Source organism: Epinephelus lanceolatus, chromosome 14 (assembly GCF_041903045.1).
Source record: "Epinephelus lanceolatus isolate andai-2023 chromosome 14, ASM4190304v1, whole genome shotgun sequence".
NCBI lineage: Eukaryota > Metazoa > Chordata > Actinopteri > Perciformes > Serranidae > Epinephelus > Epinephelus lanceolatus.
The window spans coordinates 15,110,336-15,133,602 of record NC_135747.1 but is presented as its reverse complement, the minus strand read 5'-3'; the positions used below and the strand labels follow the sequence as shown (position 1 = coordinate 15,133,602).

Below are 23,267 nucleotides of genomic sequence, written 5' to 3'. Positions count from 1 at the left end.
TACTCTTTTTTTTGGTATGGATCACATCCAATATGAGTTACAATTTTCTGACGATACCCACTGCATGAGGATTCAGTCAGCCCTTATATGTTGTCACTTTCCTCCATTTCCAATGCATGCAGTATATGGATTAATAACTTCATACCCTCCATCTGGATTTCGCTTGTCATAATTGAAACATAACTGCAAAGAAGCAAATGAAATGAAGACAGATTTGGAAGATTATTCTTTTGAAACTAGTCTTAAATATTTAACATACTGTGTATGTGATATATTTGTAAAAATCCATTCCCTCTGTCTCATTGGTACAGGCCATCCATTCAGTCAGCTGGCATCATGAGGGGAAGCAGTTCATGTGCAGTCACTCAGATGGCAGCCTGTCGATGTGGAACCTCAGAAACACCACCAGGCCATTCCAAGTCACCTTCCCTCATGGTGAGACGCACACCCACAGTATACTTTGTTCCAAATGACTTAATATGCTGGGAAAAACAGGTCTTTGGGCTGATAGCTACTCAAAAACAGTGTACAGAGATAAATATACTATATATACTCTGATTTGGTGTGTTCATGGTAGAATTATTTCATGATTCACACAGGTTGTTTATGGGTTTAGTTTCAAGCAGATACAGGGCATGTAGACAGAGAAGCTGCATTTTTATTTTAGTGTCGTATTGTAAATGTTTGCAAATTGCAAATGTTTGTGTTTTATGCGACAATGAAAAATATTAGTTAATTATTAGTTAGACCTTTAAACTTTAAAGAAAGTATTTTATTTGTGTGTGTGAAGGTAACCATGTAGCCATCTACTCTGTCTTATTCAAATCAAGTTCATTGCCATGTGCCTGCACATTTAAAATGCATGTCGAAGCAAATCTGAAAATGATAGTCCTTGTGATGTGTGATGTTTGCCATCGCCACTTTAGATTATTTGTCTGTCAGGTGAGAATACTTCAACACTGGTTTTGTTGAATGATTTCCACACCACATGTAATTGTCTGTACTCCTCCTAGTCTTCAGTCTGTGTCTCTCCTACTCTGGCGTGCTTTGTGCACTGGCAGGGCATTCCGACCTTGTCAGATCTCTGGTGATGAATAGTCTCGTGCTGTGGGCTGTGATCTCAGGCAAAATCAGAACAGGAAGGCAAGAGGGAAGGACATGAGCAATGAATAATAGGGGCAGGGCAACAGGCCTGAAGATTTGGTTAAATGCCACCAGATTGTTTATGTGCCAGATATTTTTGTCAGATATTCGGGCTTAGACAAAGTGAGAGTGAAAGGGAATGGGAAGGAAGAGGGCAGAGGGAGTTGAAAATGAATAAAAGAACGAGAGTAAAAAGTAAACATGTCATCTCCTGGCAATGAAGCAGTCTCATTCTTTTCTAGTAGTAAATAAATGAACTTATTCTGATCCAAAAGAGATTTAATAAATGAACTGATTCTGGTTCTGTAAACCAATCACCATATCACCACACACACCCATTAAATCTGTGGTAATTTACCATCCTATTTTAATGCCTCAGTGCTCACATTCACTCTGTATCGTTGTGTTAGGAGGCCTGCTGCCCCCCTACACTGACAGCATGATATAATTGTATTACCACTAACACTGATAATATAGTACCATTGCACAGAAAAGTCATGAGCAATAATCCAGCCTTGTTTGTCACTTTTTGGATTATTAACATTTTTGTTTTTACCATGACAAAAAATCAGCAGCAGTATTATTTTTTAATATATTTAATGAACCAGCACAATAGTTTTCATTTGATGTGTCCATGTTTTCTGCCATTTTGGGGGAATAATAGCCTAACCAGAGATAGGTCTGATGTGCCATTCAATCCAAATGAAACCGGAAAACATTATGAAAAGGGCGCATTTTATATTCTGTGCCCTGCTGCTGTAGCAGAGAGCATCGTAGGAGTACAGCCAAGTCAGTATATGCAACTCTGTCTATGCTGTGACTTAAACATGCCTTTAAAAATGCCTTTACTAGATAGTAATTTAATATCTGGTATGTAACAATGCCCTTATTATGGCAAATAGCATGGGAACAATTGGACATACTGTGTACTCTGGGATCCATGTCTATCCAATGTGCAGTGTGGGAAGTATTGCATATGCTTTTTGCACTTCAGGTCAGTATCGAAACACAGCAGTCAAGGTATAAGTTAACTTGTGTCCTTGGGAGACAAATGAACAAACAGTTGTTTAAGCTAGTGATTGCACAAATAATGTGAATTGCTGTATAACCTGAAGGGTAGAAGGAGGAGAGTGATGGCTACAAGGTGGAATGACATGGAGGATGGAGAGAGCAGAAAAGGAAGCCGATGTTGATCTTTTTGGGAGATTAGTTTACATTACATCACATTACATTTAGTCATTATGATTTTCCTCTGAAAACTGAAGGAAGATGATGATTTTAGGTTTCATGTGACTTTTCTTTCATATGCGTCATCTGTACAGGTCATGTGGTGAACATAAATTCAACAGTAAATGCAAGTTACCCAGACACATGTTATGTGTCTGTATACAGCCATGAGTTTGACCAATATCAAAGCATTACCAAGAGGGTTGGCTTTATACTCTTATTTTTCTGCTCTTCTGGTTCCCTTCTCTTTGTCCTTTCCTGCTTTGACATTTCAGTATGTAATCCTTTGCCTTTGAGCCTTATCAGTGATGATAAGTCACCGTTACCCAGAGCTTTGGCTGCCTGATAGAATTTGTGCATGAGAAGCGATGTGTAAACAACTTAAAACCACCTGAAATCCCATGTACTTCGAGTATATATAGGAAATGCAATCCTGCCCAGATTGTATTACATAGTGACAAAACCTTTCCTTCGTAACTGGAAATATTTATTCTTAATATGCCAACAAAATGTTCACTCTTGATGTATATCATTTTTTTCCCACTATGATATCTGTTCCTGGCAAATAACACCTGATTATTGTGTCTACAAAGCTGACTTAAATCACAAAAAATGTTGACTTTTTCAATATTTAACCAAAAGCCGTGATCTTTCCCCGCTGTCAACTAAGTGTTTTAGCAGCCTTCACCTAAAATCCTGTGGGATGCAGAACAGAAACCCTGGTATCTGGTCTCAGCATCCTGTGCTTTGTACACCAAACATCCACCCTGACCATTTTCGTCAACTTTTGTTTCATCTATCATGCAGCCAAATGTCTTTTTAGATATGGCTTTTAGTGAAAAATACTAAAAATAAATTTAAAAAAGCTGAAACTGTCATTGCAGTACATACGTAGATGATAGATGCAGCACAGACACATGCCAGTAGAATTATTAAAGACATGTTTTTCTGCTTGTTCATTTGTGTTTTATGTGATCTTGCTGTATTCCATTTTGTAAGTCTCACAGTTTAGAAATCTCTGCTTCCTTTATTTTTTCAGAAAAGCTTTTGTTCAGAGCACTATGCCCATGATGTAAAACCCAAGGTCCCACTGCCTTCCAGCTGAGAGACTTCCTCTTTATATCAAAGGCATAATCATTTTATTATCTGAAGCAGAAGAAAAAAATAACTCTCTGTAATGTGCTAACTCGGATTTTGGTCTGCTGCTCCCTGAAAAGAAAAATTGGAAACACAGTACACAGAGAGTGAAGTAGAAAGTATGAACAAAAACACTTTTTTTATGCCCAAGTACAATTCTTGTGCCGGAACCATGCCGTGGTCAGTTTTACAAAGAGACATAGTGTGTATTACTACTGATGTGATAACTCCAGCTCTGGAGGAAAAGGTTCAGAACTTAAAGTGTCACATTCGCCCACTGAATAAAACAGCTATGGAGGTACGAATGCTAAATAAAATCATGAAATGGGGAAAAAGATTACTAAAACTAAAATCAACAAAGGTTCTCTTTTGTTGGTTTATCATATGAAATGCTGTGGTTTCTGTTTTCTTAATCTGGCAGTGCTCTTCTCTTTGCATTGTCTACTCTTGGGGCTATTTGAAATAACATGTAGACTACTACAGTGCACTGATGATTCAGTTAATTGAATTGTCACACATATAAAGAGCTGACAATAGTCTCATGGTACACACAAAGCTACCTGTTCGAACTGCTTACATGCCAAAAAGTGTGCATCAGTTTTGGTGGAACCAAGACGAGATGTTTACAGTATATGCAGTATTGTCTTAAAATGTCACCCATTCTTTTTCCATTTCCTCTTTTCAGGAAAGATACAAAAGGATGGGAGAAAGGAGTCCTGTAAACCCATACTCAAAGTGGAATACAAGACCTCGAGGAGCAGGTGTGCACCTTTTAAACAGATATTCAGGTCCAGATTGTCTGATTTCATTAAGTTTCCTGATTACACTACATAATGATTTGAAAACAATCACAGGGAGATTTATCCTGTGGTTATTTCAGCATGTAGTAAATTAACATGAAGGTTGACACCCCGCTTGGTGATAATCAGAACCCACCAATAGAAGCAAAAAGCAAGTTTTTGGCAAAAACATTATTTTGTAATTGTAGGATTTTAAAATGTGCTCATGGGGAGGGGTAAGTGAAAAAAAAACACATTTTAATTTTGATAAATTATACAGTTTAAAAGCACTTTTTTTTTTGGTAAGTGGCTGAGAATAAATGGCTTATGAATAGATTGTCAGCCACATACATGTCTTATGAATGATTTAATTGTTTGATTAATTGATTTATTAATTCGTTCCTCTTATCCCTCCCCAACAGCGAGCCTTTTGTTATCTTCTCTGGAGGTCTTTCATATGACAAGGCAGGGCGGCGGCCAACGTTAACAATCATGCACGGCAAGGCCATCACTGTGCTGGAGATGGACTATCCTATTGTAGAGTTCATGGCGCTCTGCGAGACCCCTTACAACAACGGTGAGTGCATACAAGGACGATGACAAAACCAGTGTTACGTGTTGTCTGGATTCATGCCATGGAGAAAGATTTCCCTTTTTTTGTCCAGGTTTTGAGATGTCATTTGTGAGTTTTCAGCTGCCATAACAATATCTAGCCATCTAGTAATATTGTGATTACACCCAGGACACAAATCCAACATTTTCCTTAAAAAATTACACACAAGTCAAACTCAAGCTGTTGTCAAAGACTCCACCCGTCTTACAGTGTTACATACTGTCTGGATTGTCAGTAGTTTTTATGGTTTTAAAGTCACACAGAAAGATTTCTTGAGAGTTTTCGGCTGAAAATTGTCAAAGACTCTTCCACTCTTCTTAAAAACATTGTGTAAACTGCTCAGGAAATAGTTTATTTTCAGATGTTTTTTGGTTTTGATGCGCAGCTGGTTTGAGGTTTTAGGATTTTTTTAAATGTCTTAAAAACAATAGGGAGTGTTGCTCAACAATCTGAACTATTCGGTGACTGTATCTGTGACTGGAATTTAATCAATAGTACAAAACTCTCAAATGTAAAAAGGCTGGTTACATTTCCTGAGTTATTTTTGGCCAGGAAATTTTTCTGAGGTGCAGGGTACAAAGTAGGTATGCACACTGTTAGGCTCCAAATAAATTCTAAATTTCTGTTTGCAAGGCCAGTAACGTTCTATGGAAACATTTCGATCTACAATTGTAGAACACAAAGAGAAATAATTTATTTGGACCATTTATTAGGCTTTGATTAAATGGTTTATTTCTGTTTGCAAGGCAATGTTTCAAACTGATCTTTTAGATTAAAATGTTGCCAAGCAAAGAGAAATGTATTCATTTATTTGGAGCCTTACAGTGTTTCCTGCAGTAGAGTTGTTGTTGTTGTTTTTTGTCTTGCGCCAAAGTTTTTTTTTTTTTTTTTTGCTAGAATGTGTGCACCCTTGATCCCGCTTCTGAGATTGTACTTGGATGCCATAAGGCGGGCTGTAGATAATTGAAATATTATCCCAGGAACACTTTAAAAAGTCTATTTATGTGTGTGGTTGTAACTGATGTAAGTATGGATTAAGCATTATCCTCTTCAGTTTGGCTTTGTATCTTACAGAGGTCCAGGAGCCTTACGCAGTGGTGGTGCTTTTGGAGAAGGACTTAATCGTGGTGGATCTGACACAGAGCAAGTATGTGTTTCACATATAGAAACACACCTCCAGCAGCTAAGCTGTGTTTGACTGAGAGAGCTCCATCATCACATGTCAACTTTTGACATTAGATAATATCACCTGACACCACGTCAGGGGAAAAACACTACTTATACCATTCATCCGTAAGCCAAATCCTGTCACAGTCAATAGCAAAATGAAAGTGTTAAAGATTTAACCAGCATCACTCGTGTATTTATACTTAAGGGAGAAATAGAGGACAGATGTTGTCCTTTGAATAAAGACATGTCACTTTGCTCTCGGGGTGAAAATGCTACCGCTCCAGTTAAATTAACTTGTTATCGCTATGGGAAGGAAGGAAAGTGAAGGTGAAAGGTGCTGATGTGATGCATGTGTGGCAGATTAACACCTAAGGCCAGGGAATACATTGGAATACTTGCAATGCACTATAAATTAGGCCCACAGTGTGAGGGTTTAAATTAGGTTGCCTAGTTAATTAGGTTACCTAATTAAAGCTGTTAGATATAAATATCTCCTGATAAGCTGTAATGTAGTTTTAACTTGTCCAGATTGTTTTTGTCCACACTGTCAGTTTGATTGATTAGCTGCTAATTTGTGTTTAAACTGTCCATGACAAATAAGTCAGCGACCTGCACCGAGAGAGTGTAGACTTGAGAGCTCATACACAGAATGTATCCTCACACTCATATTCATAAGGTGTACTGATAAATGAACAATTAGAATATGTTACACAGTAACACGCCTGTAAATCTTTCATCTTTCAATCTTTCATATTTTCATACAGGCACATAGCAGTGCCATTTTTTACCTCCCCAGTCTGATGATATATGGAACAAAAATGTCACTGAGTCAGAGAAAATGAGATATTGCAAATTGTGATACATTTTAGTAATGCTGTCTCTTAGAAATTTAAAACTTTCAAGGTAGATAAAGTAAACAACCCTGATGGATATTTTTCTGATTTCATTTAACAGATAATGTAGTGTACAAACAGATCAGTTATCTCCGTGTTGTTATTTAATTATGACTTCAACTGCCCTCTGTGCCCATTTTGTGATGGCGACGTTCATTGTATTAAACCATATCATGTGCCTGTATTTTGCAGCTTCCCTGTCTTTGAGAATCCTTACCCCATGGACATCCATGAGTCTCCAGTTACCTGCACAGCCTATTTTGCAGACTGTCCACCTGACATTATCCCCATCCTCTACTCTATAGGAGCTAAACATAAGAAGACTGGCTACAGTCACAAGGTAGGAAAGGGAAAATGTGAGGAAGGAATACCCTACTTTTTGTATTTGCCCTTTTTTTCTTTTGCTAGTATTAGTCTTGTTTGGTAATTAATTTCACATATCTGCTACAACCTTAGCTATAAAAACTGCTCTCAAAAGATGCTGTAAACAAAATTATAAAGGTGCTTGTGTTATGGGACACCACTGCTTTGGTCTGTCAAGGTTACTGTAATGTCAATAATCTTTAGAAATTATGAAAACAAAAATTAGCATTATAGAATAATTGCTGCGATGAGCTTGAAGCAAATTGTGGGTTACCATTAACATAGGAGTGATTTCAATCAGTGCAGTTTTGTATTTGAGGCTGGGAGCATGTGTTGTTGGAAACTGAAGCAAAAATCCAACATGATTGTTCTGTGCTTTGAAATGAAATCTGTTATGCCTCTGCTCCAACAATAGCTGTAGCCGTCTCCTGTCCATCTGTCCGCCCGTCTGTCCCATTATTGTGAATGCAATATCTCAAGCACGCAAGGGAATTTCTCCAAATTTGGCACAAACATCCCCTCATCCCTAAGTGATGAGCTGATTCAATTTTGGTGGTTAAGGTCAGTGTGGCCTTGCATCACTTTCATTCATCTCAGAACGCTTTGATGGAATTTCTTCAAATTTGGCCCACTTGTTCATTTGGACAAATGACAGCGCAATAGATTTCGGTGGACATAGGTCAAAGGTCAAGGTCATGATGTCCTTGTCTGTCTCATTGTTACAACACCTCGAGGGAATTTCTTCAAATATTGAATTGGTGGTACTAATGTAAAATAATAATCTTGAATAAACTTATGATCTTGAAACTGTGTTGATTGTATAGATCTTCTGTTGCCAGGGGGGAGATGTATGTGAAGCATCCCTGTTTTCACAGACATAGATTTAAACTGTAAGACAAACTTGACTACTGCGTGAAAGCATATTACCACAGGGTGTTAATTCAAGTTTTTTTTGGAATATAATTAAATCCCCAGTGAGTGAAAAGCAATAGATAATGTGATGGGTTTTCAAAATAATCTACACTGTGTCTGTAACCATGCTAGGAGTGGCCAGTCAGTGGAGGAACATGGACGTTAGGCTCCCACACCTACCCAGAGATCATCATCACAGGGTAAGTCAGAGATATAAACAACAATATTTTGACAGTACTGAAAGAGCTTGTGCGTCTATTAACCCAAGATGTTAGGAGAAAAAGGTACAGTAATAGCAATCACAATTAAAAGAGAATCTACTGCATATTCATGCCCTAACTCACATCATGACAGGATGACTGTGATTTATATTTTGTGCCTTTAGTAATGTATTATCCAGTACAGCCCAGCATAGGGGCATACTGCATTGTAAGGGCTTGACAGGGATGTTAAACTGTTTGTGCACTGGGTCTCATCTGCTTTCAGACATCACTCAAATCTTGCACAGTGTAACATTTAAAATCAGTAACAGTCCCTGCCCAATTTTCAAGATCTGAGGAGGCCGTATTGTTTATTACAGTTGGGATTTGTGGTGGTAAAGCAAGGAGCAAGGTTAAATGCCCTGCATTTTCCCTTAATTTCCTGATCCATTCTCAGAGTAATTAACTCACTAATTTTGCCTAATAGATAAAAGAACTATTCTCTCTCTCTCTGTGCAGACATGCTGATGGATCAATTAAGTTCTGGGATGCATCTGCAAGTAAGTCCACTCGATAAGCTTTTCTGTCTTTGTGAGTTGTACTGAAGTGATACCTTTTGTTCAACTCAGGCTTTTGTTACACAGCTTAATAGAATAAGTGATATTTTATCATGAATTCCATGAAATTAATAGTACCATTGTTTAGAGTAAATAATACAAACACATGGGCCAGGTCACATTCACAGATGTCGACGCTCTAAAAATCCAGCATGTAAATCCATGATTTTCTTTAAATTATTTGAAGTGACTTTTGTTGACAGCTGTGGCCTGTGGATGACATTTGCTTGCATTGCTTCAAATCTGCCGAGGCTTAAATTTCTTTCTTTGTGCTGATTGCTTAGTGATACCAACTTTTTCCAGCCCAACACACACTCACTATACCAACGTAGAGCTGTGTGTTGGCATGCCACTTAGATATTGTGATAACCTTTTGTGATCAAAATACAGACACATGAAACCATTTTATTTTTATTTGCCATCCTGTCAAAAAAAACAAAACAAAAAAAAAAACACAAGAGGTAATGCTCTTGTTCTATGCAGCACACATAAAGCTTTGTAATTTGTTTTTCTCATATCTTCTTTGCTTTCTTTTGTATTCCTTATTTGTTTCTGTTACTTTACATTTATATTTTGCTGTAAATGACTCAAGTTCAGCCTCATTTCATCAACAAATTCTCAAAGTGAACTGTGCGCAAACCATGAGAGTGCATGCTTCCAAGCACCTTAGCTGTTTTCGTTGACAAAGGCTCACCATAGTTTTGTCTAAAGTAAAATCAGAAGGGTTGTGGTCACTTTCCTCTCAGTTACATAACTTAACAATGCCTTTCATACAGCTGCACTTATTGTAGTTGTGCATGGTGAAAATGGCCCAGCAAATGGAGACTAGAGATATAAAAGGTATGAAATAAGTATTGTAAATATATTGTTGCCTGGATGATGGAGAATAGCAAGGCCTCAAAACCTCTGCAAAACTGAAATGAAAGGCAGATAGTGGGTATGTCAAAGAACTAGGCTGCTGTTATTATATCTTATTTTTATTATTAAAAAATCTCATGTAAAGGCCAAAACAGACAGTGAATTAGTTTTTGTTTCCATCTCTTTAGTCATAGCCTGGTAAAGCTTAGCCACCTGTACCACAGAAGCCCACTGTCCCACTTGTTCAAATTCAATCCAATTGCACTGGGCAACATATTAGTGCTTCAACCCCTAGCAATGTTCCTTGTTCACTTTCCTCAATGTATGTTGCCATTTACAGTATGTTTTCTATTCACAATATTCTCACCAAAATGAACCATTTCTCTATAACCAGTCACACTACAGATGTTATACAAGATGAAGACCTCTAAAGCGTTTGAGAAGCCAAAGGCAGGTGAGGGCAGGGCAGCCGAGTTGGTGGAGGAAGACCCCTTTGCTGTTCAAATGGTCAGCTGGTGCCCCCAGAGTCGCATCTTCTGTGTGGTTGGCATTTCAGCCCACATCATCCTGTATCGCTTCAGCAAATATGACGCCAACACTCAGATAGTGGTGAGTGTGATGAAAGTCAAAGGAGTATAAGTAAGGTCCACTGTAGTTCTAACATACTCCTGCTCTAAAATCTTAGGTGACTGTAATATGTTTTGAACCAAGCTATAGATCTAATTTAGATTCTGCTTATGCATATCCAGCATTGTCAAGAACCTAAATCAGTAGATGTAATTCACTGTGGTACTATATACATATAGTAACAAGTTGGCCATCATGGTAGGTTTAATTACGGTAGCTAGATTAATCTATATTTTTGTATGTGTCATCCTCAGTCACTAGAGGTGCGCCTACAGTGTGAGACAGAAGATGTCATCTCTCCCTCCGAGAATGAAAACAATCCCTGCTTCTCAGAGTCTGGCTCCCATTCACCCCAACCCCACCACCAACACCCAGCAAGCCCCGGCAGTGGGACATCTGAGGGTAGCAAAGACAGCAGCCCCTGCCTTAAGTAAGATCTCCTCATACTATGTCTGTAACATATCACAACAAATATATGTTTTGACAAACCATTTGGTTTTGCAATGCAGCACAGTTATTGGCATATTGATGTAACAAGTAGCTGGTGATAAAGACCCTCTGTCTTCGAATTAGAGGAATTATTTTAGGGATGCACCGAAATGAAAATTTGTGGCCGAAGCTGAATATTATTAAACGCTTGGCCAAATACCGAGTACCGAATACCGAATATCATTGTTTAGTTTTTCATTAGTTTTTGCAGATGAACCCCCTCCAGATTGGTGTTGTCACGGTACCAAAATTGCATCCCACTGTGCAATACCAATGAAAGTATCATGGTTCTGAGTAGTATCACGATACCACAGCGAAAATGAGGCAGATGTGCCTTTTGTCATTTATAAAAAGATAAATCACTTTTCTATAATACATCAATGATATTTCAATGGAATAAATTACTTATTGACTTATTCATACTTCAAAAACAGCATCAATCAGTGATTAACATAGGGGGGATCAAAATAAAATAAATAAATAAAATAAGAATCAACCAGCCACCCTCCTCCCCTGACAGTCCCTTCATAAGTAATGAACAGTCCCTAAAGTGCGGTGAGGTTTGTGGGCCGTTACTGACACAAAGACAGAAATGTGAAAGGCTCGTTTCTCCTTTGACACATCACATACCTGTGTTCAGCTGGCTCGGCTGTTCAGGTACTTCTGGGCAGTCATGACGCCAAGAAGAGGATATTATTGGAACCGACTTCTCCGTCGCCCGGTAAGCCGATGGCCGCCGTATTTGACAGGAATACATTAACGTTACTGTCTGTGTCTGTGACCCCCGTTCAACCCACAATCGGTGGGATTCGCCTTTCGTTTCTGCTGCTGGTTGAAATCTGTAGGCTGCTCGCACAGCGTGCTGAATGATTTAAGCCTATTTTGCTCGCTCAAAACTATTTTTAGTCGCAAATGCGAGTGCCGTGACAGACGGATCGCCACACTACCGACATTTTATTCCGCCCGTCACGGCACGCCGTTTGATTGCATTATCAAAACACGCCGCTATTATTCGGCCTTGCTTTTAACTTATTCCACCGAATACTGAATGTGTGTTTTTTTGCAATATGCGGCTGAATATATTCGGTGCATCCCTAAATTATTTGTGTCAAACAGCCTCACAATTGAACTTGGAACATGAGAACAATGATGCAAACTCTGTCAAGAAATGATTCAATAGTCATAATAAATTATAAGATCCAGCTTACAGTTAAGCAAACACTGGGCATGAATGCTGCGCTGTTGATTTTTGTTTTATTTTTCTGTACATCTAAACTGACAACAGCTTAGTGTTTGTACTATAGTGTCCTAGATGTGTTAGGAGATGAGGGTATGTAATAACAGGTTGCCCTTTGTGTTGCCATCATGTCTTTTTTGACTTGATTCAAAGTAAGTACTGTGATTTGCCTGTTAAAGCCATTAACACTGGTGGGGTCTGTCATTTTGCATTCTAAAGTCACTAGAGACACCACCATGTTTGACCTGTACTTTTGCCATGCTCAGTACCATATACTGTTTTAGAATGTTTAAAAAATATGATTGTACATGCACATTTGTAACAGATTTATGCATCTAACTGCAGTACTCTAAACTCTTTTTTGTGTGGCTGTTTCAGGGTGAAGGACCGGATGGTTCGGGTCCCTCCTGGCTACCAGGCAGAGCTGGTCATTCAGCTGCTGTGGGTAGATGGAGAACCTCCACAACAGATCACCAGCCTGGACATTAATTCTGCCTACGGCCTGTAAGTCTCCAGATGCATGACAGTCCATGTCATTCTCACAAACGTGCTATCTCAAGAATGCCTTGAGGAAATTTCTTAAAATTTGTCACAAATGTCAACTAAAACTCAAATATGAACCGATTATAATTTGGTGTCAAAGGTCAAGGTCACTGTGACCTCACAAAACATGGTTTTTAGTAAACGGACTTGTACTAATCTAGCACTTCTCTAGTTGTCAGGGTTCCTACGCAAGTATGGAAAGTATGGAAAAGTATGGAAATAAATTTGATCAGTTTCCAGGTATTAAAAAGTATGGAAAATGAAAAATAAAGTATGGAAAAATATTTATGTTTCCAGACTATTAGCTACCACTGTTCTAAAATGCTGTTTTCTAAAATAGAAAATTTGGTATTTCCAAAAATAATTTAACTGACAGATGCCCTTAACGATTCATAATAAATCCTATTTTTGTCACGCTACATGATGGAACTGCATTGAGGAAGGGGAGAATAAAAATAAAACAGCTGCTGCAGGTAAAGCAACTCTAGTCGCAGGATGTGTGTCACTGCTCGCCTGCCTTTCTCTCTCCCGCGGTCCGTCACTCCACTGTCTCCGCTCTGATACTCGCTCTCCCCCGGTCGGCCTGTACTACGATGCACGTTTAACATAGCCAGGCTTTCTTTAGGTGAGCTGGCTTCACAGAGCCTAACAGCACCCATCCAGGATAACCAGTACTACAAAGCTGGCTATCAACTCGCTCTGTCGTCTCTGTGTTTTCCAGCAATGAGCGCGTTCATGTGAAAGAGGCGGAGTTGACAAAGCAGCAAAAAGCACGCACATCCATGAACAAAATTGTGCAGGTGCTGAGCTCAATGTGGAAAGCTGAGCAGGTAAAGAAAAGGCTCGCACACTGCAGGGCTCCTCTTCAGAAAGAGGCGGAGTTGTTAATTAGGAGCGACATCATCATCATGAACTCATACTCATATGAGATGAAACGGTAGCCTATCTGTAAAAAACTTCTGTTTCAGTGACAGCAAAACAGTTATTTTCAACTAAGTAACAACAGCCTGTAATCATAGGCTACAACAGAATAAAATAAGACAGATAAAACAGATAAAAAATCCTTGTCAATAATTTTGCGAACATCAGCTTGTCTGATTTAACAGATGTAGAGACTAGAAATAATAATAATAATAATAATAATTTACAAATATTAAAAGTAGGCTAAGGCACATTTAAGAATTATTATGACTTAAGTACAGAGTATTTTTTGCTATTTAGTTTGATGACAGGATGAAATCATTCTTAATATCACATACTGTAATAGAACTTTAAAATAATTCCAGACTGTTTCTGCTACCAAACCAAAGAGTGTAAAAGTAGTTAATGACTGATGAGGTCTATCTGATCAAAATGTTACATTTATAATCACGGGAGCTAATTAACAATGTGGGTTATTTCTTTAGTTTTTATTTCCAGTTATCAGGTGTCTCAAGTTATTCTGAGCTGCAGAGTGTAAAATCATCCACACTGTCAGCTGTCACTCTGAGGATAAAATAAAGTTTACACCATTAAAATGCAGCTAAAATCATCATTAGGATATGTGTTTAGTGTGGTTATAAAGCATCTCTCTGTTTGTTAGAAACTGTTTTAAAACCAGAGTGGAAATAGAAAACTTGGAACAATAAAATAGTAATACTGACCTACTGACATATAGCCTATATTGCTTTTTTGTTTTTGTTTTTAACACTGTCACTTTGTTAAGCAAACTGGGGACTTTTGCTCATGACATTCTCTGGCCTTTTTAGCTTGGTTAATGCATATTTTAGATATTTACCTTACTGTGTCCAAAATTGTTCACAGAAACACGAAGTTCTTCATATATCTAGCCTCCTAAATTTGCTCCTGAAGTGCACCAGACTGATGTATTTTAACTTTAAAATAGTCGAACTTTTCTTCTGGGGGGACATGCCCCCGGACCCCCCTAGAAGTTCAGAGGCTCTCTCCTTTTTTCACTATAACTGTGTTTGTATCACTGCATTATGGTACTTGGCTACAATCGGCTATTAAGAATAATTAAATATGATGTGAAATATGATACAATGATATATTTACTCAGATGTCGCATATTCTCTGAAAAAAAAAAAAAAACAACAACCGAGAAGTCTGGAAATTTGGGTATGGAAAAGTATGGAATTTTGAAATTCCAAATGTGTAGGAACCCTGAGTTGTTCACCACTCAAAGGGCTTTCACGATATTTTTTAAACTTAGCTATTCACACACACATTCATACACTGATGGCCGAGGCTACCACACAAGGTCCAACTTGATACTCAGCTTTAAACCACTTAGTGTACTTTCACACCAATGGCACAGCCTTCGGGAGCAATCTGGGGTTCAGTATCTTGCCCAAGAATACTTCAACATGTGGCCTGGAGGAGCCAGGCATCGCACCGCCGATCTTCTGACCTCCTGAGCCATAGCCACCCCCAATTCATATGCGTATTATGGTAAAATTGAAAATGATGAAGTAATGACATTTTATATCAAAGGTCAAAAATCAACTTCATTGTGACATCATAATGTCCTGCAAAAACACTTTTATGGCCATTATTTAACATCATAACTCAAACAGACGGGGACACGTTTGGTCAGATGATGAATAGGTGACACTAATCTTGGTTGCTCACCTTGAAGCTGTACTGATGCTTTAGATCATCTGTGCTTCCAGGGGGACAATGTGTGTGAGGCATCCATGTTTGCACATGGATGTTAACCATAACTGCAACATGACTGGTTCGCAGAGGTATACAAGTTTGAAGTGGTAATCCTAGTTTTATTATTTATCCTTGGTGCTAATCAGTTCCATGTCTTTGCTAGTCTGCACGTAGGATAGCAGCCCCCTGTGGTAGTTTAGAGGAATTTGTACTAACTGATTAAAGACAAAGCTTTTGAGAGCTTTGATTATTTCATGGTGCAATGGTAGCTTAAACTTAACACTTCTTCAGCTTTATAGTGCTGTCATAACAGCATTATTGAAATGAAAGCAGATAGTGGAAACAACAAGATTCATCCTGAGAGACACAGAACATTTTTAATTATTAAATCGTTAATTGTCGCAAAGCACCAGATAGTTCTTTTTATTAAAGTTGTAACAAAGGAATTGCTTGGTGGTGATTCCAAAAGGCAGCAATAAGGAACAGTTTGACAGTGGTCCAAACTTCAGTCCCCAGAAATCATCTATCCTACTGACTCTAAACCACACACAGCATGCATGTGTGTATGCATAGCTCTGACCATCTATCTGTATGTATCTGTGTCTCCATTGGCCTTTTTCTCCATTGATATGTGTTGAATTTTCTGGAGTATTATAGAAAAACTTAAATGCTTTTATTACTGTAAACGTTTGTAATACTGCTATGATTGCAGACCAATGCACAGAAGTTACCAGCAGCTATGGATTTCACACTGAATAAACTGAGTGAAGGTCAAGGTCGTGTACAGTTAATATCAGTTATCAGCAGCAGCTGCAACAAGATATATAGAGATGGAAGATTAAATAGGCCAGTCTGTCATGTGAAAGTGTGTATAAGTAGTAATGACACGTAGCAAGTAGTAGTGTATAGTAAAGGCTTATGAAGAATGACGGCTTAAAAGCATTTGGATATTGGGATGATGGGAATGATTATGGAATGCCATATCCAGCACCACCTTTGCTTAAAGTATAGTACAAGGAATATCAAAATTGTTCACACAGACAAAGCTGGGTTACGACCCAAAAGAATTGCCCACATTGAGCTTTCATCACTGCAGTGTGTGCAGGCCGGCAGTCAGAACTTGCCAAATTTAATTTTCAGATAGTATGCTGGACCTCTGAGTCTGTACCGAATCACCAGTGGGCTAATGGCATCATTTCTGTCTGTCTTCTTCTGTCTCCTTTTTCTATCCTTCATTTTAGATAGCATATAATTGAAATACTTTTTGAAGTGCTGGATGTTGACTTGAGTAATGGCTGACAGTTTTTATATAGTTCAGTTTTCAAATTTCAAAAATTATGTGCAGCTTTGTTGAAGGGAAGTTGATTGACTTCCTGAGTTTAGAGTGCTTCAAGGCCACTTGTATGGTTTTGCTGTGAATAGATGCACTGTCGGCAGAAACCAATAAAATCACAGCTCTTTTAAAAAAAGATCTATAGGGGTCAAGGCAAGGCCATCATTTGCCTCTCTCCTCCAAGGCAATTCACAGCTTGAATAGAATTGCGGAAATTGATTTATTTTGTTTCATTCTTTTTAGCTTTTTCCCCTCAAAACTTCTAACAAAATCACATACACACACATACAGCAACATAAAAGCACATTACACAATGGTTTCACAAGAAGAGTTTTAACCATTTTAACATAAAAGCGCATTACACAATGGCGCCACAAGAAGAGTTTTAACAGCAATAAATCACTGCCACATTAATGTATTTAAGTATTACTAAAGGCACCGCAGAGGCACAAGGCTGTCTCCTCTGGTCACCTTCATAGCACGAATGTGGATACCAAAGGAGAGGCTCACTGTTGTTTATCCAGTCTTAGTTAAATGCTTTGTGTCATTTATGAATGTGCATAGTGCATAAAGAGACCTCTGTGACAGTTTAAATTTCATGAAACTAATTAACAGCTTCTTACTGGGACTAGCCTCCTCTTGGCTACATGTATGTCCAATTACAAAAAGTCTGTACAACAGTAAGGGTAGTAATGCTATTTGTTTTTGACTGATTGAATTATTTTTGGACATTCTGTAATTACAAATAAGACATGGGAGATCGTAACAATAACACAGATGACCAATAGGACTCTTTTTTTCACCAGCATTTTTCTTCAGCTGTCGAGCCTTTGGATTTGATCTATGAATGCCACGCTGCCCCGTAATGTCTTTTTTGTTGTAAGGCTCAAGCTGTGTTTCAATGCTGCTTGTATTGAAAGGCTGGATAAGGGCAGGGTTTGGCCACTGCTGCCTTTGCACCTGTTGGTTTTCTAGTGTGTTCTGAGTGATTTGCTTTCCAAATGACAGTAATGTTAACTGAGCCAGACATCGGAATGGTGGATACAGGAGAGCAATGATTGACTGGGCAGAAGCTAGTATGAGTGACATTTATTTATCTACTTCACTTAATTTAGCATTATTTTCTGATTTCTGGATTGAAAGACCGCTGATAGAGCCATTTGTTGTGAATATTGTCCAATTCTGGTCAGTGCCTGATCAGCTGGAACATCTTTTGTACAAAAACAAACAGGAAAAAAAATGACTGCCAGCAAGTTTCTCTTGATCAGTTAAGCCAGCGGCTCTGGAGCAGCCAAGGGTAGCAGGTGGCAATGGGGCTTGTGGGAAATCTTGTATTATTTTTCAAAAACAGCAGCAATAGCAGTGTGAGATAAAGACAGACTTTTGTTGACAGGAATTAAACCAAAATGTCACAGTTAATTTGACAGTGTTTGATAGTGCTGCATGCAGCAACTCTAATGTCAATGAGAAAAATAACCTGGTGAAATAAACCTGCCAACAGAGTTAATGTCTCAGCTGAATAGCCCTCTTTCTCCTCCATGTAAATGCAAATATGTCTTTGTGTGTCTGTGCATGTGCACGTGCCTCCTTGCTGTGTTTGTGTGTGTCCAGTTTGGCGTTTGGGAACTGTAATGGCCTAGCGGTGGTGGACTACTTGCAGAAAACCATCCTGTTGTGTATGTCGACACTGGATCTGTATGGAGCTGCTGACCCCTACCAGCGCCTTACCCGCTCCCCCCGCAGGAACAGACAGTCCACCTCAGGTAGCACAAACACGCACCACTGGCATCCTGCCACACACTCATGCACGTATACAACTAACACTCAGTGTGCAGCCACACAGAAATGTGTCAAAGATGTTGTTACATCCTGACTATCATCTTTTTTCTTTTCTCCTGTCCTCTCTGCCTCCATCTCTACTGGTTCTTCCTGTTTCTCCTGTCTCCTCTCTCTGTTTCTATTCTTCCTTCTAAGGTTAGACTGATATATACAACTTTCATCAGTAATTTGAAATCAGTGATGCAGGTGGTTTGATTATATATACTGTGCTGATCAATAATACTGCTCTCAAGCCCTTTGCCTGATCAATACCATTTGATCAGGCAAAGGGCTTCCCCTACATATAGGGACATTTTAACCAGATTCCAACTAAGATTGAAATATTTTATTGTTATTATTACTGTTAATCTATTTTCCAGGGTGAAAGGTAATATTAATAGTAATACTAATAATAATAAAAAAATGAAACGTACAAAGAGCCAAACACCAGGCACATGGTATATACAGGGTTACATAAATTAAAACATAAAGCCAAAAAGCCGTTCTTAAAAAGTGGGTTTTTAGAAGTGATTTTAAAGACGAAACAGAGTTTGCGGTAACTAAGTATATTAACTATAGGAACAATTTTAAAGGTTATGGTTTATTAAATATTGTAAAATATAAATGAATAAGTATTAATGTTTAATATTTTTACACTTTAAACTGGCCAACAGCATAAAAGGTAGTAAAGCTTCACTTCCACCAGCCACAGCATTAAGTTTTCTTCAGTAATAAATATCCAACAGTATGATGTGTACAGCATGTGTTCATATAACTCTGAAAAGGGCCATTCGATTGCATGCTTTTACTTTTTCTGACACTACAATACTTACCAACTTTTTCTCAATTAGGGTTTTGCATACAGGGCATGATTTACTTGCAATTAAGTAATTTATTGTGTGGTGTTGCTCAGAAAGTTTTTGCCAGAGGTCTGTTCCTCTCCAGAACAAATAAACCCGGTGAATTAAACCAGTAAAAACACTGAATAAAGCAGTTTCACATTAGAAAACAGTGTTTCTTCATTGCAGATGGACTTAACTCCATATACAAGGACTTGTTCATTTAAAGTTATAGAAAACATGACACGTAATATTTATAAGGTAATTATACACTAAAGATAATAAACTTCTTACATTTTACTCAATTTTTGCCAATATATCCCCCTAAATCCTACACACCGGACCTTTAAGTAAAGGATCTGAGTATTGCTTTCACTACTAGTTAACGAATATGAAATATATAATAATATTACACTACAATAGAGGCCATCCTGCATAAAGAGAATGTTTACTTTTGATACAAAATATATTGTGGTAGTACCTTAGTGCCTCCTTTTTCTGAAGTGAAAATTTGGCTGCTGCTGGATACTTTTACTCTGCAGCAACTCTACTTTTACCTCAGTAAAAAATTTGAAAACCTTCACTGCCTATGTTTCACTGTTAATGTGAAGCAGTCCTAAAGCTTTATCAGAAACTTCTTTGCCCTGATAGAAATAAACATCTCTGGTAAACACAAAATATATGTAAGTATTTGGAGTAAGTTGACATGAAAAGGGGGAATTTGGCTATTTGTAAAAAACATAGTCCATCAACAAGTAAAATCCAAAAATATGAGTATCTGTGTCAGCATTCAAAAACCTGTATCAGTCCAACTTTATTTCTTTCCTCTCTTGGCTGTTTTTCTTTCACACAATTACATACAAAGACAAAAACACCTGTCCATCTCAGTCTGCCTGTCACAGATCTGCACTATGATATGAAGTGCATGTTAACAGGCTGCGTGTCATTCCACGTTGGCATTATTATGCATGTTGTCATTTGTTTCTCTGTCCTTTCTGTTTTTAGTGCTGCTTGAGCATAGATCTGTAGTGAAAAGCCACAGAGGTCTTGTTGTACTTCCTGACCCCTGCTTCCCTTTTTTCTCTGCTACTGATCTTGGCTGGTGATGGTCCCTGAAGGCTCTTATTTATACTTAATGTGAAGATATTTAGCCCTACCATACAGAAATGATTGTTTAAAACACAAGCTGCACTTTACTTGTTTGACCCAACAGTAACCTCAGGATTTGAGGGCATAGCAGCTCCAGCGGTTTAATATTTTAGATGTCTGAGGTCCTCTAAGCAATTTAAAGTACTGAGCTCTCTTATTACATAATTCCCACAAGCGTAGCTGAGAATGCTTTACAGGTATTCAGGATTTGTGTGAAGGGGAATATTACTGCAGACGGAGGGATGACTTTGGTCTTTAGAACCCACTTTCTTCATTTGCTGTTGCATAAGTGCTTTTATTGACTACCACAGCACTTATTGTTCCCAACTTCCTCTTTTGTAAAAGTCTTTCTGTGATGGGTCTTTAAAATCAATTTGGAGATGGAAGGGGAAATAAAAACAGGCAACTGTGCCCTTTTTCGGTACCCCAGGAGGTGGTGTTATGATCTTGAGCGCTAGCAGTGCTGGAGTTGATATAATACTCAGTGACAAAAACACTGTTGAAAGGCCAAGCATAAAACATGGCATGCATTAATATATCTTTGAGTTGCTGGCCTCTTCTCTTTGTGCAGTGTTATAACTTCTTAGAGCATAGTTTTCTGTCCTTCCACAACATTTTTAGCTGTTGTCACCACACATATGTGTATGGGTGTACTATATATGTGAATCAGTTTTAGTGTATTCATTTCATAAAATGATGCTTAATAGGGATGCACCGATTTATTGGCCGCACATCGGTATCAGCCAGTATTCACCTTGACTGCCATCGGCCTATCAGCAAATAAGATGACATTCACTGATGGCAGCGGCTGATGTTTCTTCTGTTGTGTAACAATAATTTGCGCAGGCTGAAAAGCAGGGCTCAGAACTAACATCCCAGGGACAATAGAAAACTTCTTTGGAACGAGATCTTCCCTGGGATGTCCTTGGGACAAATGGATGCAGTAAACTTGGGAGAGACAATTGAAAAAATACAGTTGTTTAAAGGGGAAATTTGTTCATGGTTTCACAGCAATATAGAATGGGTATTAGAGAGGGAATTGTTACACATCATATAAAATGAAGCAGTTATTAGAAAAAATTCACGTGAAAGAAGGATATACTCAAAGTTGTCTCACAGATTTGTATGGTTGAATTTGTGCTCATTCAAAGCATAATGAAGGACTGAATAACTTTTAAACAGTTCACTTATTTTTATAGTGTAGAATTCTTTGATTCTCTGGCACAAACGGGGACACAAATAACAACAAAACAAACAAACAAAAAAAATCTGCTACTGTCCAAGTTGTTATTTTATTATTATAGGCCTAGAATTTCACAATCGGTTCATCCCTAATGCTTAATTATTGGTAACTTTAGGTATGTTTCTGAAATTATAATGCATTATTGATAACATTGTTGGGACAGTAGGCCGTTGGCACAAAGCATCTGAGCAAAATGCAACCTAAAGCAATTATTTAAAGCTAAAGTTCATAACTTTTCTGAAAATAACTTTGTGTCATATTGGCTGAAACTGTTACTGTATTCTGAAAGAAGTATATTAGGCAGATAGTCTGTGCAAAAACAAAAAACATGTCCCTCCTCCTTCCCAGCGCCTCTAATATCATTCGTTAGAATCTACAGAAAACAACCAGTCAGAGTAGAGGAGTCTCTAACTCAGCTGTCAATCATGTCCATCACTGCTCGTGAACTACAGTCAAACCATGGATGTATAAAGAGACCTGGATACAGATTGGAGACAGGGTCCTGCTCATTCCTCTGAAAATTGCTCAGTGGCGCATAAGACCAAAAAAGCTTAATTTCTGCAGTATGCAAGTACTGGTATCTCCTGATTGCGGTGCCCATAGAGCAAGCCCACCAGAGACTTACAGCTAGCATGGCCGAGTGGCTAATTTCCGGTTAAACGCTCCACTAAATTGAATGAAAATAAAATGATTTAATTGTGTGTTCTTCTAGATTTTTTGGGCCCAGTGGCATCAATTGACAAACCTGACCCTTGTAATTCCACTTTTGGCCACTATGTAACATTGGCTTCAAAGCCTGGTGCTGTTCTGAAATGTTGAGTCAAACTGTCAAATTAGGCAGTGCTGATCAAATATGACTCAAGATTCTGTAACTGCATTGAATATTTCTCGCCACAGATGTTTTAAAGGGCCAGTGTGTAATATTTGGCATGGTTTATTGTCAAATCTGAATCTGAATCTGAATCTGAATATTCTACCCATTAATATGTTTATATAAGTGTATAATCGCTATAAAATAAAATTTGTTTGGTTTTCGTAGCCTTATAATTGTGCTTTTATATATATACAGTACAGGCCAAAAGTTTGGACACACCTTCTCTTTCAATGCGTTTTCTTTATTTTCATGACTATTTACATTGTAGATTCTCACTGAAGGCATCAAAACTATGAATGAACACATGTGGAGTTATGTACTTAACAAAAAAAGGTGAAATAACTGAAAACATGTTTTATATTCTAGTTTCTTCAAAATAGCCACCCTTTGCTCTGATTACTGCTTTGCACACTCTTGGCATTCTCTCCATGAGCTTCAAGAGGTAGTCACCTGAAATGGTTTCCACTTCACAGGTGTGCCTTATCAGGGTTAATTAATGGAATTTCTTGCTTTATCAATGGGGTTGGGACCATCAGTTGTGTTGT

The 23,267-nt window shown here is 38.2% G+C and overlaps 1 protein-coding gene across 13 annotated transcripts in view; it reads left to right on the top strand.

Moving 5' to 3' along the window:
• The window catches only part of stxbp5l (syntaxin binding protein 5L), a 186,541-nt gene that overhangs the window by 123,262 nt on the left and 40,012 nt on the right, over positions 1-23,267 (top strand). For all 13 annotated transcript variants that reach the window (XM_033617890.2, XM_078174389.1, XM_033617889.2 and 10 more), the window contains exons 8-18: positions 312-435; positions 4,193-4,268; positions 4,709-4,863; positions 5,974-6,046; positions 7,155-7,302; positions 8,370-8,437; positions 8,957-8,997; positions 10,307-10,521; positions 10,794-10,969; positions 12,644-12,769; positions 18,411-18,562. In XM_033617890.2, coding sequence (XP_033473781.1) covers positions 312-435; positions 4,193-4,268; positions 4,709-4,863; positions 5,974-6,046; positions 7,155-7,302; positions 8,370-8,437; positions 8,957-8,997; positions 10,307-10,521; positions 10,794-10,969; positions 12,644-12,769; positions 18,411-18,562 — 1,354 coding nt within the window. The remainder of the gene's footprint in view (positions 1-311; positions 436-4,192; positions 4,269-4,708; positions 4,864-5,973; positions 6,047-7,154; positions 7,303-8,369; positions 8,438-8,956; positions 8,998-10,306; positions 10,522-10,793; positions 10,970-12,643; positions 12,770-18,410; positions 18,563-23,267) is intronic.